The sequence below is a fragment of the Mastomys coucha genome, unplaced genomic scaffold (assembly GCF_008632895.1).
Source record: "Mastomys coucha isolate ucsf_1 unplaced genomic scaffold, UCSF_Mcou_1 pScaffold22, whole genome shotgun sequence".
Classification (NCBI taxonomy): domain Eukaryota; kingdom Metazoa; phylum Chordata; class Mammalia; order Rodentia; family Muridae; genus Mastomys; species Mastomys coucha.
The window spans coordinates 197,277,959-197,295,552 of NW_022196905.1; the positions used below are offsets into that span (position 1 = coordinate 197,277,959).

Sequence of the window (17,594 nt, forward strand, 5' to 3'; positions counted from 1 at the left end):
CTGGGAAAGGAGAAATTCGCATGTAAATAAAGAAAATATCTAAAATAAAAAAAAAATAAATAAATAAAGGCATGCGCCACCACCGCCCGGCCAGGGCAATCCTCCTAAGTCCTGGGTTCACAGCGGGAAGCCTAAGTCCTGGGTTCACAGCTCGAGGCACCTGACCTGGCTTAGAACAGCTTCAGAAGTGGGTTTGCTGAAATTAATCACCCTTTCAAATAAAGTCCAGTCCATTTGTTTGAATGGATGAGGTAGAGTTGCATAGGTAAGAAGATCTGAGTTGAAGGCTAGCCTGGGGCTACACACTGAGACTGTCAAGCGAAAGAAAAACAAAACCTATTTTAAAAAAAGTGTAAAACACTGTATCAACCTGCTAAATTTTATACTCAATTCTTTTTTTTTAATTTATTTATTTATTATATGTAAGTACACTGTAGCTGTCTTCAGACACCTCAGAAGAGGGCACAAGATCTCATTACAGATGGTTGTGAGCCACCATGCGGCTGCTGGGATTTGAACTCATGACCTTAGGAAGAGCAGTTGGCACTCTTAACTGCTGAGCCATCTCTCCAGCCCTTTATATTCAATTTTTACTAGTAACACCAATAACAAAAATTGATTGGCAATACAAGTGAACCTCAAAGTTGACATTGTAACTAATTAGAAAAGCAATAAACCTTTTTTTTTTTTTTTTTAGATTAAACAAGTTAGTAGACAGCATCAAGTAAGTCACTGAGACAGAAAATGTTAGAAAGGACTCTGGGAGGATTGTCTAGTTCTACATATAAGTTAACTAGAAATGAAGTAATTTTGTTTGAAGCAATTTATGTTTTGGAATATGCTACACATAAAACATTGGGAGTTAAATCAATACTTTTAGCTTGATTTTAAGATTACTTTCCTTTGATCAAGGACTGTTTCAAGTCCTATGATTCTGGGCATTTAATACTGGCTCAAATTGCTTTCAACAGCTGACATCCTGGTTCCATCCTTCTAAGAAACCTGCAAGGTACAAAAGGCAGATAGAAAGAGACTTCCTCCCAAGGAAAGACAGATGGGTGTGAGCAGCAATCCCTCACAGAGTCAGCTAAGGTTATTGTGGAGACAAAAACCAGGTTCAGACCCAAACGGTTCCCTAAGTGAGGTTTCCAGAGCAGTGCCTGTTCAATGCACACTTGTCCTTGGACTGCAGTGCAGACTGAGTCAGGAGCTGTGCAGGGCTTGGCCTTCCCGTCAGAGTTCAACAAGCCTTGCAGGTGATTCTCAAACATGAGGATGTTTCAGAAGAGCCGTACTAGATTATGCAAGGACACATGTTAATCTGCCCCATGAATCAGTTTTCTATACTGTAGTAATTAAATGACAACCAATATTAAAATAGCTCTTTTCATTATTGGGTTGTTAAACCAACTTATAGCCATGAGCTTATATTTATTTTCTGATGTAACTTTGTGATTATTACTGTTAATGCATTTAAACAGAAGGGTAAACATAAAACAAAAATAAAAACAAAAACATTTCTCCTTAACTTTAAGGGTTTTTTTCCCAGTAGGTACAGAATTACTTTGCAAACTATATTTCTAGTAAGTCAGAATCACATAAAATTTTATACTATTCCATGCATTTTTCATGTTACCTTATGCCATCTTTCCTACCCAAAAAGATAAGTCTGGCATTTAGAACACATTTATATGCATAAAATCTACAAAGTCGTTACATGGTTTTCTAAGAAATGTCTAGCGATCTGACCCTTACCCCCAAATTTATACTTCCTGACCCATTTCCACATCAAAGGTCTGGACTGCTACGTACAGGTTTTGAAATGACCTAATTTTTCCTTTTATTTCCCAACAAATAGTAGCATAACATCAATAGTAAGTTGGTGAAAGAAATCTCACTTGTTTGGTTTCTGTGCCTCCTGTGGGGAGTCTTTCTATTCATCTTTTGTCTTGTATTTACCTGCAATGAATTGTCTTATCTGAAACACGAAGCACTGACCATTTTTAATTCAGAAAAAAATAACATACACCTTGGTTTTCTGCTGAGGCTAACTACTGCTTTTTCTTCCAGAGATGTCTTCTTTGGACCAAAGATCTCTTTTGTGATCCCCTGCAACAATCACTGAGAATCTGCATGCACTCTGGAGAAGATGGTCCTGAAGTCCTACACGGTCCTGAAGTCCTCCACGGTCCCCAATTTCCCACAAACTCTATCAGTACAGCAACATTTCTGATTTCCATCCAAGTGTATCCAAATCCCGCATAGATTCTATAAAGTCATACTTGCTAATGTAAACTTGGGCTAAAGTGGTAATAAAAGATGTTTCCATTGGCTTGTCTCTGTGGACACTGTTAGTACGGCTTAAACTGTTTGGCTAGAGTTTTACATAGGAGCTCACTATATTCAGTAAGAGTCCTGTCCCTTAATGAAGAGCCACAATCCTGATTCACAGACCAAAAACTTCAGCAGTTGGTTGTCAGTTTTGATGAGGCAAATTGAACAGAGAACCAGGTAATAACCAGAACTTTCTGGACAGGAAGCTACACATTTTCTATTAAGAAAGAAAAGAACCCATCCTTAGGTATTATTACATGTGACACATTTTTAAGCACATTTTAATTTTCCTGTTTTGAAAAACAAAAAACTTAAAGGTAATATTCTTCACTCCATTTCTCCAACTCAAGTTTAAGATATACAAGTCAGAACAGAATCTGAACATCATTCAAATACCAAGTTGTATCCCTAAGACCACAATACATATGCCTGAAGTATCAATTTTCTTTAAGAATAAAAAAATGCACCTTAAAAGACACAGACAGTGTTGGGGACATAGCTCCATTGACAGATGCCTGACTGGCACACAGAGCCCTGGGTTCAAACCCCAGCACGATACAAAGTGAATATAATGGCACATGCCTTCAATCTGGGTAGGGGGAGGTAGAATGATCAGATGTTCAGGGACATCATCAGCTACATAGTAACTCAAGGTTAGGATACATGAGATCTTATTGAAGAGAGAAAAAGAAAAAGACATTTTCAAATTATGAGGAAACAACTTTAGGTCATAAGCTTATATTTTAAAATATAATTGTTGACTCATAGAAACTTCCATTATATAAAAAAATACTACATTCTGGTTAGGTGCTAACCATTATTAAGGTTCTTGGGGTATTAGTAATGAATAAGACGTATCTTCTCAGAACATGTGCTCTAACAGAGCAGTCATCATAATGAAGTTATTTATAAACATGATGCCTGCCCTAGAGAAATGGAGGACATTGTACAAAGGATTGTGGGGGAAAGTTTGAGACACACTGTATCTCTGTTTTTAATTCTCTCATATATTACATCCTGACCACAGTTTCTTCCCCTTCCTCTCCTCCCAATCCCTCCACTTCTCTCCCTTCCCCATCCACTCCTATTTCACCTCAGAAAAGGGATTTCAACAAAACGCGGCAAATCAAGATATAATAAGATTGGGTACCTCCCCTCATTATTAAGGCTGGACAAGTCAACCCGATAGGAGAAAAAGAGTCCCCAAAGCAGGCAAAAGGGTCAGAGACAGCCCCTACTCCCACTGTTAGGAGTACCACAGGAGAGACACACTGTATCTTAAGGCAGTCTAAGAGATACTATCTTGAGACAAAACAGTAACACTACTCATTGACATACAACCTCAAAGGTCCTATTTCTGAAGACCCAACCAGAAAATAGTGTTACTACTGGACTGAGCCAAACAATTTTGGGGTAATCATAATTCTGATCCTCTTAAGAGTCTTGACATAATACCTGTCAGAACATGTTTGTAAATAACCATGACATCATTAAAAATATGGAGAAATCCAACTGTAAAGGAAATTAATAAATCAGTCATCTAAAAAGCATGTGATTTAGTTGGGTTTTCTTTGCTGAATGGACTAGTAGGTGATAAAAGTAGACCGAAGCTAAGAGAAGGCTCAGTGGTTAAGAGCACTGACTACTCCTCCCAACACTCATGTGTCAGCTCACAACTGTCTGTAACTCCAAGATTCAACCACCTCACACAGACACACACATGCGGGCAAGACACCCGTACATATCAAAGAAACAATCTTTTTTTAAAAAGTAAACTCTATAAAGGAAGTCTTACTCTCTTCCTGGACCATCGATCAGAGAGCTAAATAAAGAGAAATCATCAGTAATCTGTTTTAGTTTGTATTTTCTCTGATAGATAAGTTAAGAATCCATGGCCTATGTGAGCGATGCATGAGCGGGAAAGCAAATGTGAAGCAGCAACTAGTCATTTAAATAAATAAGCCTTTCCCTGCTGCAGTTGAGACCTGATGTGAAAACACCACTTGAGTAAGCCAGTTTAACCTATTTCCTTTTCAGAAAGGTAAGTTTCTTCATGACAGGACATGGGATGCGACGTTTCAGAAGGCTCACACGCCTCCAACACGATCTGGAGCTTTGTCTTTGACTTTCTGCATCCTTTTCCCACTTGGCCCCATGTTGCAGAGTTCAACGGTGACCCTCATACTTGAATAGCTCATCTCTTCCTGAAAAGATTCTTTTCCTTGCAGTGGGGAGGGTTCCTTCAGGGTGTGCTTTGTTAGAACGAGAACAGATCCTCAGGACCACTGGAGAGTTTAAAAGCAACATAGACAACCAACTCAAGAGGAACTGTGACAACTGCTCCTGGTTGTCGACTTGACTACATCTGAAAGTGAACTACCATCCAGAAATGGAAGGCTCACCTGTGATCCAGATCTTGAGGCTGGAAGACAGGTTCCTGACCTGGATCTTGACATGGAGATCTCAGGCATAGTGGTCATGAAAACCTGAGGCTCAGGCAAGATAGTACATGCCTTTAATCCCAGGAGACTGAAGCAAGCAGATGGATCTCTGAGCTCAAGGTCAGTTTAGGACAAAGCAAGTTTCGGATCGGGATGTGGTGGCACATACCTTTAATCTAGGCTACACATAAGGACATTGGAAGAAGGAAGGTTCACTCTTCTTCAACTGCTTGCACTTACTCGCCAGCTGTCGGAACCTACTTCTACAGAAGACCAGCTTAAACAACTAACCTTGTGGGACTGAGCAACAACTGGGTTCTTGGAGTTCCCATTCACAGCTGTCCATTGTTGGGCTAGCTGGACTACAGACTGTAAGTCATCACAATAAATTCTCGTAATAGAGAGATTCCTTAAGTTCTGTGACTCGAGAGAACGCTGGCTAAGACAGGCACAGAACAGCATCCACAGATCACTTTTTAATTTTAATCTCTATAACTTAATAAGTATGAGTTCTTTTGATAACTTTTGAAGAAGAAAAAAAGAAAACAAAACAAAAATGTGATTCACCAGTGATGGTCAACCTAATAGAGAAAGGCCCAGCAGGTGCAACTTGGCAAAAAGCAATAAAAGGCATCTGAAATGGAAAGGAAAATGTCAACTGCCTTTATTTACGCTTACCCCAAACATATATATATATGTATGTTTATATATGTGTGTGTATGTGGGTATACACATACACACACATACATACCTAAAGCTAACAAACTCAGCACACAGTTACAGTGGTGCCAACACACAAAATTAGTTGTTTCTACACCACTAATAACAAGACAGAAAATTAGGAAAACAATTTAATTTACAATAGCAACAAGTTTAACCAAGGGCATCAAAGACAATGGAAATAATAAAATTCTACAAAAATAAATTCAAGAAGACCTAGGCACATAAAAAGACTCCACATGCATCAGTTAGAGTTTTAACATAATTGAGATGGAAATCTCAGAACAGTGTGCATATCTGATGGTATCCCACTGGGAAAAGACATCTTTTCAAATTCATATGGAATTTCAAGAACCCAAGAACGATGAGAATAAGAACAAATAATATGACTTGATTTTAAGACTTATAATGAGGCTAATAAATCAATGGAGAAGAGTCAAAAGTCCAGAAATAAACTACAATATTCTTGACTAAGTGATTTTCCACAAGGGAGCTAAGGCCACTCAGTGAGGAAATGGTATTTTCTCAAAATGATGCTTTGGCAACTGGTTAGCCATAAAGAGAGTACTGATGTTTACCAGGTTGAGTTAGCAATAGATTCTAGACTTCAGGCCAAAAGTAGATCTACAAAAGGAAAACTACATACACTAGTCAAAGTGAAAATGTAAAACTTTAGTGCACTTGAAGAACACTGCAAAAAAAATGTGGAAAGAGTGAACTTTTGGAAATCTCTAATAAAGGTTAAATACCCAGGATTTAGAGAACACCTGCAGCTTAACCAAAAGGAGAGCAGCTGAGTTTAAAAGACCAAAAATAAATAAATAAATAATAATAAAAAATTAACTTTTTCTACAAAGAGGATATTTAAATTTTCTATAAGCCTATCAAATATTCAACATCACTGATGATATATATATACATATTTATACATATGTACAGAAGAAAAAAGAAAATATATAATATAAACACAGAATACAAACTGTGTTCTGAGTTTGTGTATATATATATATATGTGTATATATACATATATATACACATATATATATATATGTATGTCAAGGGCTAGAACTATAGCTTAGTGATTAAGAACACTTGCTGCTCTTCCAGAGATCCTGGGTTCAGTTCCCAGAACCTACCTACACATTGGCTCATGCATGCCTGTAACTCTAGTTCTAGGTGTCCCAATGCCTCTTCTGGCCCCCGAGGTCACCTACATACATGTGGGCTCACAGATAAAACAGGGAGGTGCACACATATGCACATAAATAAAAGTAAATTTAAAAATTATATAAATCAAAGCTACAACAAGATACCACTTCATACCTCTAACATGGCTTTAATTAAAAAAAAAAAAAAGTTCAGGCTGGGTGTGGTGGCACACACCTTTAATCTCAGGCCTCTGGAGGCAGACACAGCCAGAGCTATAGAGTAGAGGGACTCGGTCTCCTTTGCCTGCTCTTGGATCCTTTACCTCCAAATGGGTTGCCTCACTCAGTCCTGTTTGGGCCTAGTCTTGCTATATCTTATTATGCTGTTTTCCGTTTATATCCCTGGCAGGCCTGCTCTTTTCTGAAGGAAATGGAGGAGGAGTGGATCTGGGGGAGAGGGAAAGTGGGGGTGGGACTAGGAGAAGTGAAGGGAGGGTAAACTGTAGTGGGGATGTATTGTGTGAGAGAAGAATCAATAAGAAAGAAAAGAGAAGGAAGAAAGGAAGAAAGAACAGAAAATGCAAGCAAACAGGGCTAGCAAGTTTTCAAGCCATTGCTAACAATAAAGGTAAAATACCTAGACACTTGAAATTTTTTGACAGTTCATTAAAAAGTTAGAGAATTTATTTTATGACTTAGCAGTTTTTACAGCTATGTGTATACTCTGAAGTAATAAAGAAATGTATCCAAAGAATCACAGTTCAGTAATGTTTTTACAGTGACATTATTCATTTTAGCCAAAGGTTAAAACTCATTGTTCAATCAATGGATATACCCTACCATGGATATATATACTAACAGATAAATGATAGGAATGGGGTGGCTATGTATGTCTGGTTTGGAGGGTAATGAAAAAAAACATTTAAATTTAGATCCAACAGTTGCATACTAATGTGAATACATTACCACCAAATTAATGAACTTTAAATTTATTGATAGTGTATTATATAAATTTCCTTTCAATAAAAAAATGTAGCAATATGGAGGTTTTTAAAAATAACTTCTTAGCCTTTTCCTAATTTTTTCAAGTTCTTCAATAATTTTTAAGCCCCTCTACAAATTTAGTATTCTTTTTTACCCAATCCCTGTGACAAATTTGAATTCTTTTTTTGATGCTATTAGGACTACCCTGCATTCATGTAGAGATGCCTCGTACATTTTATTGAGAGACAGATAAGTTAAAAGATTATTACTAGTGAATTCATAGTATGAAAAACTCAGTAGCCCAGGGACAAACATTTTAAAAATTTATTTAATGTGCATCTGTGTTTTGCTGGTATGTGTGTGTGAGAGCATATCAGGTTCCCTAGAACTGGAGTTATATAGACAGTTGTGGGCTGTCATGTGGGTGCTGGGAATGGTAGCCAGTGCTCTTAATCTAACCACTGAGCTGTCTCTCCAGCCCAGGAATGAAATTTTTATAAACAATTTTATGATTTACAGCTTCGGTAGTTACCCAGCCTTGGTGAGATTCTAGTTTTCAATGTAAAAGATTTTTTTTTTTTTTTTTTTTTTTTTTTTACATGTAGCCTCAAGCCCTGATGACTGGAGTTTGGTCTCCTAAGCTCATGTTAAAAACTGGATGTTGTGGTGAGCACAGGCATCCCCAGCTCCACTGCAGCAAGAGAGGAAACAGGGGGGTCCCCAGAAGCCCCCGGCCAATTAGTTTAGAATACACCATGCTACAACAGAAAAGAGGCCCTGCCTCAGTAGGTGATAATTGGCTCTCAAAGTTGTCCTTTGACCTCCATATACACCCTACATCCAAACCACATGCATACACACGCACCCTAGTTCAAAAGACTTTTACAAATTGCTTTAACAAGGACTTAATTTCATTGGTTAATCACCATTCAGAATTCTATTCTTCGGGTTTTTTAAAAATAATTGTATTGTGCACATAAGTAGAAGAAACAGAATTGCTAGTTGTAAATTTATAAAGATACTTTAAAAACAATTTCAATCTCATCTCAGAAGAAGAGTTTTTAATGGGGAAAAGCACAAAGCTGTTTTATTCAATAAAATTAAATCTTTATGGAGTTGGTGAAAATACAAAATATGGGAGAAATATTTTCAAATAAACATTTGCATCTTGCAGCTTCATGGGAGGGAAGGAAGAAGGGAGGAAGGGAAGAAGGCAGGAAAGAAAAAGAAAGAAAGAAAGAAAGAAAGAGAGAGAGAAAGAAAGAAAGAAAGAAAGAAAGAAAGAAAGAAAGAAAGAGAACAAAAAGTGCAAGCACAAACAAGTACTAGCAAAATTTCAAGCCATTGCTGACAATAATGTAAAACACCCGGACACTCCTCTTAGCACCTGACCCCCCACCAGCCACCACCTCCACTCTCCCCAGATCCATTCGTCCTTCATTTCCTTCAGAAAAGAGAAGGCCTGCCAGGGATATGAAACAAATGCAGCATAATAAGATGCAGTAAGACTAGGCACAAACCCTAGACTCCCAAAGGGCTGAGATTAAAGGTGTGTGTCACCACACCTGGCCTGTACTTTCCTAATTAAAGCCACGCTACTGAGTATGAAGTGGATATGTGTTGTTTTGACACAGCTAATAATAGTAATAACCACCCACCATGTCCCAGAAGTCTCTGGGACCCTGCAATAAGCCTTCCACAATGCCTAAAATCATGGCTTCTGCTTACCAGTGTTCTAAGGACATTTTAGACGGTGCTAAGAACTGAACACCAGCTGTTTTATTTCCTGGTCAAGACTCTAACCAGAACCTAAGTAGACTCTCCTCCGTAATGAATCAGTGCTGTAGAAGCAGTACTGTAACTTCGTTTCTCAGCTTTTCTGCTCCATTTTTTTTTTCTCAACTGGAGTCCTTTGACAGTGTCTAGAGATAATCCCAGAGCTACTGGGACTTAAGGCCAGTGTCATGCTCACCTTCCTACAACACAGGACAGCTTCCTATAGCCAAGTCATGGGTTCAAACCTTCCCCTTGAAGAAGTCTGAGCTACATTAGCAGTCTTATCCATTTCCAGTCTAAAGTTGGCAAGCATTCTTAGGACATTTTCCTGGAGCTGTTGATGTAACAAGCTAAACCCTGATGTGTGATGCTAAGCATCTAGCCAAGCAATACAATTCCAAGAGAAAAGGACATTACAAATAAAACACCGGCAAGGAATGAAGCATAAGAAAATATAAAGCAATACCAACCCTTAAACAAAGAGTTCATTTTACACCCAGACTTCTCCAACCTGACAGGTTATGGTTTCGTTTTAAGACAAGATTTAGCTGGGCGGTGGTGGTGGTGGTGGTGGCGGCGGCGGAGGCGGCGGCGCACGCCTTTAACCCCAGCACTTGGGAGGCAGAGGCAGGCAGATTTGTGAGTTTGAGGCCAGCCTGGTCTACAGAGTGAGTTCCAGGACAGCCAGGGCTACTCAGAGAAACCCTGTCTCAAGAAAACAAAAAACAAAAAACAAAAAACAAAAAGACAAGATTTACTGTGTAGTGTGGTTGAACTCTAACTTGTGCTCCTGCCTCAGCCTCCAGAGTGCTGGGATTATAAACAACACAACACACAAGTTTTATTAGCATCAGTTTGGATGTGCAAAGCAAATAGCACAGAGTATGAGTTCATTTCTATGTCTATGTCACATCAGTTTGACAAAGTAGTTAATCCCAGTCCTTACACCCACTTTCAGCAAGCACTGTGCTTTAACTTCGCTGGGAGGTTGGGGTGTCTTTGGAAAGAGAGGGACACAAAAACAATTCTTTTTTTCTGCCTAGGTCTTCAAGGAAGAAGATCAAAGCATAAAGGGAAATTTTAAAGTGGTTGAAAATCAATGGAAGCCTAATTTTCAAATTTGCTAACATACATTGTAAAGCACTTGGAAAAAAAATAATGCTAGTCAGGCAGTGGTGGTACATGCCTCTAACCCCAGCATTCAGGAGGCAGAAAGAGGCAGATCTCGAGTGTGAGGCCAATCTGGTATACAGAGTGAGTTCCAGGGCAGCCAGGGTTACACAGAGAAACAAACAAAACAAAAACAAATCAAGAACGCTTAATTGCAAATCAAATTGGCATAGGGCAGGCAAGTGGGTCACATCTTCATTCCTCCTTTACCTTTAACTACATGGAATTTGTAAGACAAGTTTACAAACTAAGAACCTTCACCTGAAATCTTAACACCAGTCCCAAAAAGCTTAAAACAAAAAGTTTCACAAAATAAATGGGCCAAAGCAGCTGTAATAGTAATAACCTTTATTTAAAATATGTTTAATCTAGGAAGCTCATTTTATATGAGTTTCCAAGAAATTATTAGAATCAAAAATGACAACAACAACAAAGAAAAAAAAAAACAGTCAAAGAAAATCCTCTGTAGAAAAAATACACAAGAACATTTCTACATCTGAAAAACGGTAAACATTCTTTCCAAGCAGACTCCTCTGTGCTAGCGTGAATAGCATCTCTCCTAGTGAACACCACTGTCGGCCTTGAGGTCAGATTTGTTCTTGTCGTTCCTCACCGAGTAGATGAAACATGTTAAGGTGTCTTTTTCGTTCACTGGAATAGACTTAAAGTGGCAACCAACTATCTACAAATTAAAAAAAATGGACAAATTGAAGGTCAGATAGAGCAGACACTGTGAGCTGAGTAAAAAAATACTACTTTGCCAAAGTGCTATGTGACCACAGGATACTTTTAAAGATTAAGCTATCTTAACAAAATATTAACAAGCTCCAAAGCACATAAAAACAAGATATTATAAACAAAAGGTAGCCTGATTTCAAAGAATCTTTTAGACTATTCAATTGATATGCTCTGATTGTGAGTATTTTAGACCCTTTGGTCGACTTGATTAATACTTGTTAGAAGTATTTTCCCTTTAAATTTTAAAACTTTAGTTTGCAAACTACATATTCCTAAACATTAAATATCAATGAAATAAAACAGAACAACTAATGCCCACCATATGAGGGAGGGTTTCGAGTATATTCATAGGAAAAGATTAATATAAAGAAGAAAAAAAACCCTTGGTAATAAACTACCATAAATTGCAATTGATATTAATTCTTCTTAAGTTTCTTGCAAATTTTTCTGAATAAAATTTAAGAATGGAAAATTCAAGGAACTAGAGGGGTGTTCGACAAGACAGTTTTCCTGTCTTTCACGGCACATGTACACCGCAATTACCAACAGACGAGAAGGTGAGCTGCTAATAATAACACACATGCTCAGATTCAACACTGCCTCTTTCTCTAGAGTAGAAAATAATCCTGAACTACTACAACTGTTTTTCAAGACCAGATTTTAAGAACTTGAGATTTGAGTTCTATATTTAAATTTTTGCATCAGTTCTTGGCTATTTGCTAAACAGGGATAACTACTCTAGATTAGAACCTAAGTCTATGTCATTATGGTAGGAATCTCTTCATAGTTATGGACTGTGCAGCGATAAAGGACGAGAGCTTTGAAATCAATTTAAAGAAAAATATTTTTGTTGCCTATGAAAGAAATATGGGAGAAAATGTGGCTAGTTAGCATACTGAATTTTAATGTTAAAGAGCTTTCCACAAAAATTTAACTTTCATTTATACGCGTTAGAAATATAGGCTAAGTATTAATGTCAAGCTGAAGAATACAATAACACTCTTACATAAATATATATGTATTGATACACACATACAGACATATTTCTGATGTGTCTATTCAGTGGAGATGTTTGCTTTAGATATAAAGTATAATTATTTAAATCTGTAAGTATTTTAAAAATTCACAGATTTTGTGGCTTTATTACTTCTCCAACGTACACACTATCAGTTTCCAAAGCACACCAAAGGAACTGAAGTCCCATACAAAGCAAACTTTATATTAAAGCTTGATTTTTGTTCCTTCTCTTGATGTAAAGTTGTTTTTAAAGTAAGTATCCTTTACTTTAAAACAACTACTAACAAAGGTAAAAGTATCTGAAAGGAAAATTAGAAAGTAACAAAAATCCAGTTTCAGGGCTCATCTGAAAACTAAATTTGAACAAATACTTATAAGCTTATTTATTTTCTATCCCTCAGTGGAAATATTCCATTTCTATTCCACTCCATATTTATATTCTATCCCTTAATAAATATTCATTGGATAATCAGAAATGTAAAACAGAATTCTAGAACGATGATAAAAAAAATTCTCAGTGAATACTCTCTGAAAATCACTATTAAAAGACACTGTATATGCTCTGAAAATAATCCGCTGAGTACTCATTGAAGAGATTTCCTAGGTGGCAGATAGATGTTTCTAAACAACTATATTCTTCCACAATAGACTTATTAACTTTGACTTTACTACATGTAATATACTATTCAATATACTACATTATCTATTTGATCATCATTTAATGATACCTCATTGGTGTGAACAGGATAGTTTAAACAGTATAAAGCTCATTGATATATACCTCAACAAGTTGGGCTTTATTTAGACCTGGTCTGGTTGGAAGCTTGAAGTGTCGTTTGTATCTCCTAAGTGTATTTACTTGTAATTGGTACAAATCAACCTAGAAAAAAAAAATGAATATACGAGTTAGTTCACTCTGCTGAAAAGATATCATTGATCTGTATTATGACACTTTGGCACAATGACTTCATTTACACAATCAGACCCATACTTTATTAAACAGTTCCATCTTTGGGGAACACATATTGTAAACTTCTGGAGAAACAAAAGAAGTTGTATGTCAAGAACTATAACAATGTCTGAGATTTAATATTAGTATAAACACATCTTCACTGACTGTATTTAACTTTTGAGATGTCTCAGATGCTTTAAACAGTTAAAAAGGAGCTCAAATTATTTACATAATGGTTTTGGAATTGCCAGCATGCTTATGATTTATATTTAACATAGAGAAAACCCTGCCGCCTACCTCTGGAGTGTCAATGTCCTGAACGGGTGAGTCTCCCCCATCATCATCGCTTCCTTTCCTCTTCCTTCTGTTCCGAACACTCTGAATTAGGTTCTTATGATAGTCACAAATGTAAAGATGCCTTGCCTGAAAAGGAAAAAGTTCCAAAGACTGTGAGTCCAGAAAAGCACAGCTAAGTATTAGTAAAATGCATAGGCCCCGGTGACTGACTAAAAAGCATCTTAACAGGCCACCGTTCAGATGATATAATGTTTCTTTCCAATATTAAAATGTAACCTTAGCAATCTGGAGATACTGTTAAGGAGATGGGGGCGGGGTGGATTTAGGAAGCGGTAGGTGGGGTAGTGGGTTGGGTTGAAGAAGGCCTCTCCTGCACGCAGTAGAGGAAGAGAAATTCCAATCCTCTGGGTTTTGTCATCAAATTGCATAGAAGGTGACCTAAATAAGTTAGCTCCTGCTGATTTTGACTTAAGGGGAGAGGTGACATTGCCCACAAATTTGTACTTGTTAGCATTTTCTCTAGTTTGAGAGCAGCAAATTATATTAATAGTCAGTATATGCTTCCTGAGCATTCTAACTAGATAGTCAAATTCTACACGGAGACAAAGTATGCATTTTTTACAAATGCACCACTGAATTCATATTCTGTGTTTAAATTTCAAGCCTTAAGGTTTCTTTTTAAGAATTAAATGAATGTATTTCTCGGTATGTGTTTTCAATTAAAGCAAACTGAAATTATTCACGTTCACTAGGAAAGTTTCTCGTGGACCCTACTGAGAAACTGCCTAAACAGAACCACAAATAAACTTTTCAAAAAATTTAATTACTCAGGCATTTTGAGAGTTGTATACTGTGGGATAGGAAATACTGAGCTGATTGAGACTCTCCCCCTCCCCCTTTTAAGGCTACAATTAAAGGCCAAATGAACAGACTTTTAAATCGACTTCTAAGCTTAGGGCAAGTTAAAAATATACAGGATAGTGTATCTTGTTCTTCATTTGCCATCAGTCAGAGCTCTGAAAAGTAGCAATGGAATTCTCTGAAACCTCATAGCTGGCCAAAACAGCAGACGTGCATAAAGACAGAAAAAGAAATCCCGATGGCTGCCGAGAGGGCTGTAAAACCGCAGAGGCTTATTTGCAGCCTTGGTTCGGAGCAGCTGCCCGAAGAGCTGACACCGCAAACGCCGTTTACAACCATCTCTCTGCAAGGTAACTGGTGAGCTCGGTTTGACTGTCTGTGTTCAAGAGAAAGAGAACAACGAGGAGGAAAGAAAAGGGAAAGGGAAGAAAGAGAAAGAAAAAGAAAAAAGCAGGATTGTGGGGTCCAGCCAGACTCTACTTTCCCTGGAGGAACGGAGCTGCTCCCAAGGGCAGACACCCGCTCTGGCAGCAAAACAAAGGCGCCTCCATTCCAGAAGGGACTGCCCGGCTGCGAGAAAACTACTCTGGGCCCTCGGTGCTGCGGCCCCTTTGTTTCCTTTCCAGACCGCTGCAAAGGAGGAAGAGGGAAGCCTGGCGTGGGAGACACGCGAGGCAGCGGGAGTCCGGGTGAGGGGCGGAGGGGACCCGCACCACTGCGCGAGCGCGCGCTGGGGGGAGCGAGGGGGTGGGGTGGTGGTGGCCGGAGTTGCAGGGACTTTGTTTCACAATCAGAGAACCACTAATCCCACCTGCAGCCCTGTCTCGGAGACTCGTGAACCCCGCCAACGATCCGGCGGGGCTCGCACGATAGGGCAGGGCAGGGCAGGGCGGTCCCCTAGCCACTTACACTCTTATCCAGCTCGATCTTCACCTTCTTCTGAGAGATGCTCTTCTGGATCCTCTTGCTGAAGCTGGCGTTGCCTGCCGCGCGCCCGCACCGCTCACCGTCCTCCCGCAAACAACAGAGTTGCCCAGGGCCGGGACCGGCCGCTCCAGGTGGCCCAGAAGCCGACACCGCACCGGCACCGGGTACCTCTGCCCCACCACCGGCGGCGTTCCCATTCCCAGCCGAGGCAGCGGCAGCTGCAGCAGCTACCACCGCGGCCACCGCGGCAGCCGCGTCCCCGCCTCGGCTCATCTCCTCCGGAGTGAAGCCGTTCATGTCTGCCAGTTCGGGGGCGCCGGCACCGCCACAGAGCCCCGCTCGCCGCGCCGCTCCGCCTCCTTCCCCGGGGCGGCCGTTCACTCCGCACCCCAAGTCTGGCGGCGGCACGGTCCGACACCCAGAGTCCAGGGCCTGACGGTCTGTCGGTGTTGGAATAGCGGCCGGATCCCGTGAGTGTGGTCAGGAGTGGAGTGGCGCCTAGAAAGGGGACCCCACTCACTGTCACATGGAGACTTCAGCAGTTGGACCGCAGCTCCTCCGCCTCCTACCAGCCCCAGAACCTGCGCGAGGGAGACGCCCCTCCTCCGGCCCCGCCCCTCCCCTGCCGCGCGGCCCCACGGGAATGGTAGTTCGTGGTTGCAGAGCTAACTTGCGCTCCGTTCTCATTACGTGTGGGATCGGCGGGACAAACTACTCATCCCAGCATGCATCGCGCAGCGAGCCACCGTGTTTTTTTTTTTTTTTTCCCATTCCAAGCACCGGGCAAATCTGACTGTGAGGTCAGGCTTTTACCGTGTTTTCTCTCCTCTGTTCTCTCCTGCGAGCAAGGGCTGGCTTTAACTCCTGTTGTTTCGCAGTTAGTGTTCAGACCGCCAGCTGACTCCTGGGAAGAAGCATAAATGGTGTGTGTGTGTGTGTGTGTGTGTGTGTGTGTGTGTGTGTGGTGAGGTAGTAAGGATTAAATGAGAAAAAGTTTACAGGCTGTTTGGTATTTATGGGGAAAAAAAATCGGGCTACCTAGCGCTCTTTAGTCGGAGAGTCCTGCATCTCCAACTGCACGCCGCAGCTGACTTCTAGAGCATGGCAGGCACACTCGTGTGCCAACGGCTTGACAGACATCGTGCTGCTTGTCGCCTCTTCTTGCAGCTTGGATTCCTTTCAAACGGATCTACGAGGATTTAAGACCATTTAAAGGAACCACCCTGGTATCACGTCTGCTGATTGCTCCTCAAAACTTCTCAGCGCTGCCTGTAGGGGACGAGACCGAGAAACCTCTTTTCTTGAGTCATATACATGCTACATGCGTATAAGTGCGCTTGTGTGTGTCGCGAGTGGAGGGGGGGTTGTGCGTGCGTGCGCGCCTGGGTACGTGTTTGTGCTCGCGTACGGTGTATTCTTGCCCGAGCCTGCGGTAGGCGGGGCGGAAGAATGGGCGTGGCCATGCCAACTCTGCACCTCTGATAATTATTGGACTATTTAGCAATCCCACTGCTTAAGCAAAAATAATGTATTTCAGGTGAAGGAGTTTTGAAAGAAAGCCTTTTTAGATTAGTCAATTCAGTGACGATTTTAATACATATGTAAATACATAAATATGTAAAATGATATGGCAAAACTAAAATCTATCCACATTGTCTGTATATGGAGAGCACACTTGTTATCCAGACCCTAAGACTGAAAGACACAGGCATTTGATCCGGATCTTGAGGAACAGAGGCCATGGAAAGCTTAAGCCCAAGCATGGTACTACACACCTAAGTGTGTAGTCCGAAGAGACAAAGCCAAGCAGATCTCTGACTTCAAGACCAGCTTGGAACAGAGCGAGTTCAAAATAGAGAAAAGTTTAAATCCAGTCATGGTAGTACATGCCTTTAACCTCAGCATTAAGGAGGCAGAACCAAGCATATTAAGGTCAATATTCAAAGTAAGTTCCGGGACAGCTAAGCTTAGGCTGTGAAGGAGTTGGAAAATAGAAAGCTGCTAATAGAATAAGGAGGGGCCAAGTTCCAGCCTCAGCAAGCGGCAGAACTCAGCAGCTCCGGCTATGTGGCTGGCTTTAGAGTCAAGAATAGAAGGGACCATTGGGACAATTAATGCTGGTTAGCTGGAGCTAAGAAATGCGCAGTGATTAAGATCAGGAGCTCTACTAAAAACAAAAACAAAAAGACTTTATCTATTTATGTACATCTAAAAATAATAGTAGTGATG

The 17,594-nt window shown here is 40.1% G+C and overlaps 2 protein-coding genes across 4 annotated transcripts in view; one reads left to right on the forward strand and one right to left on the reverse strand.

The window, feature by feature from the left end:
• Scrg1 (stimulator of chondrogenesis 1) overlaps positions 1-3,881 on the forward strand; it is a 60,142-nt gene extending 56,261 nt beyond the window's left edge. For both annotated transcript variants that reach the window (XM_031339861.1, XM_031339862.1), the window contains exon 4: positions 2,071-3,881. In XM_031339861.1, coding sequence (XP_031195721.1) covers positions 2,071-2,125 — 55 coding nt within the window. In that variant the 3' untranslated portion in view covers positions 2,126-3,881. The remainder of the gene's footprint in view (positions 1-2,070) is intronic.
• Positions 3,882-10,904: 7,023 nt separating this feature from the next.
• Positions 10,905-16,747, reverse strand: Sap30 (Sin3A associated protein 30). Of its 2 annotated transcripts, XM_031339864.1 has the most exons (6): positions 16,404-16,747; positions 16,179-16,269; positions 15,348-15,863; positions 13,578-13,703; positions 13,110-13,208; positions 10,905-11,255 (listed from the first exon to the last, which is right to left on the reverse strand). In XM_031339864.1, the coding sequence occupies exons 3-6, from the start codon at positions 15,660-15,662 to the stop codon at positions 11,133-11,135; spliced, it is 663 nt and encodes a 220-aa protein (XP_031195724.1). In that variant the 5' UTR covers positions 15,663-15,863; positions 16,179-16,269; positions 16,404-16,747; the 3' UTR covers positions 10,905-11,132. The 2 variants fall into 2 exon arrangements, with proteins under 2 accessions (XP_031195724.1, XP_031195723.1); XM_031339863.1 differs by lacking the exons at positions 16,179-16,269; positions 16,404-16,747 and having other exon boundaries at positions 15,348-16,000.
• Positions 16,748-17,594: the final 847 nt, after the last annotated feature.

Bases quoted from the DNA above. Each gene is read 5' to 3' on its own strand.
- Sap30 (XM_031339864.1), bottom strand. From the start codon at position 15,662: ATGAACGGCTTCACTCCGGAGGAGATGAGCCGAGGCGGGGACGCGGCT. The intron at 13,704-15,347 runs GTAAGTGGCTAG...TTTCCTTTTCAG, and splicing joins AGATCGAGCTGGATAAGAGT to GCAAGGCATCTTTACATTTG. The intron at 11,256-13,109 runs GTATATATCAAT...TTTAATTTGTAG, and splicing joins ATAAAGCCCAACTTGTTGAG to ATAGTTGGTTGCCACTTTAA.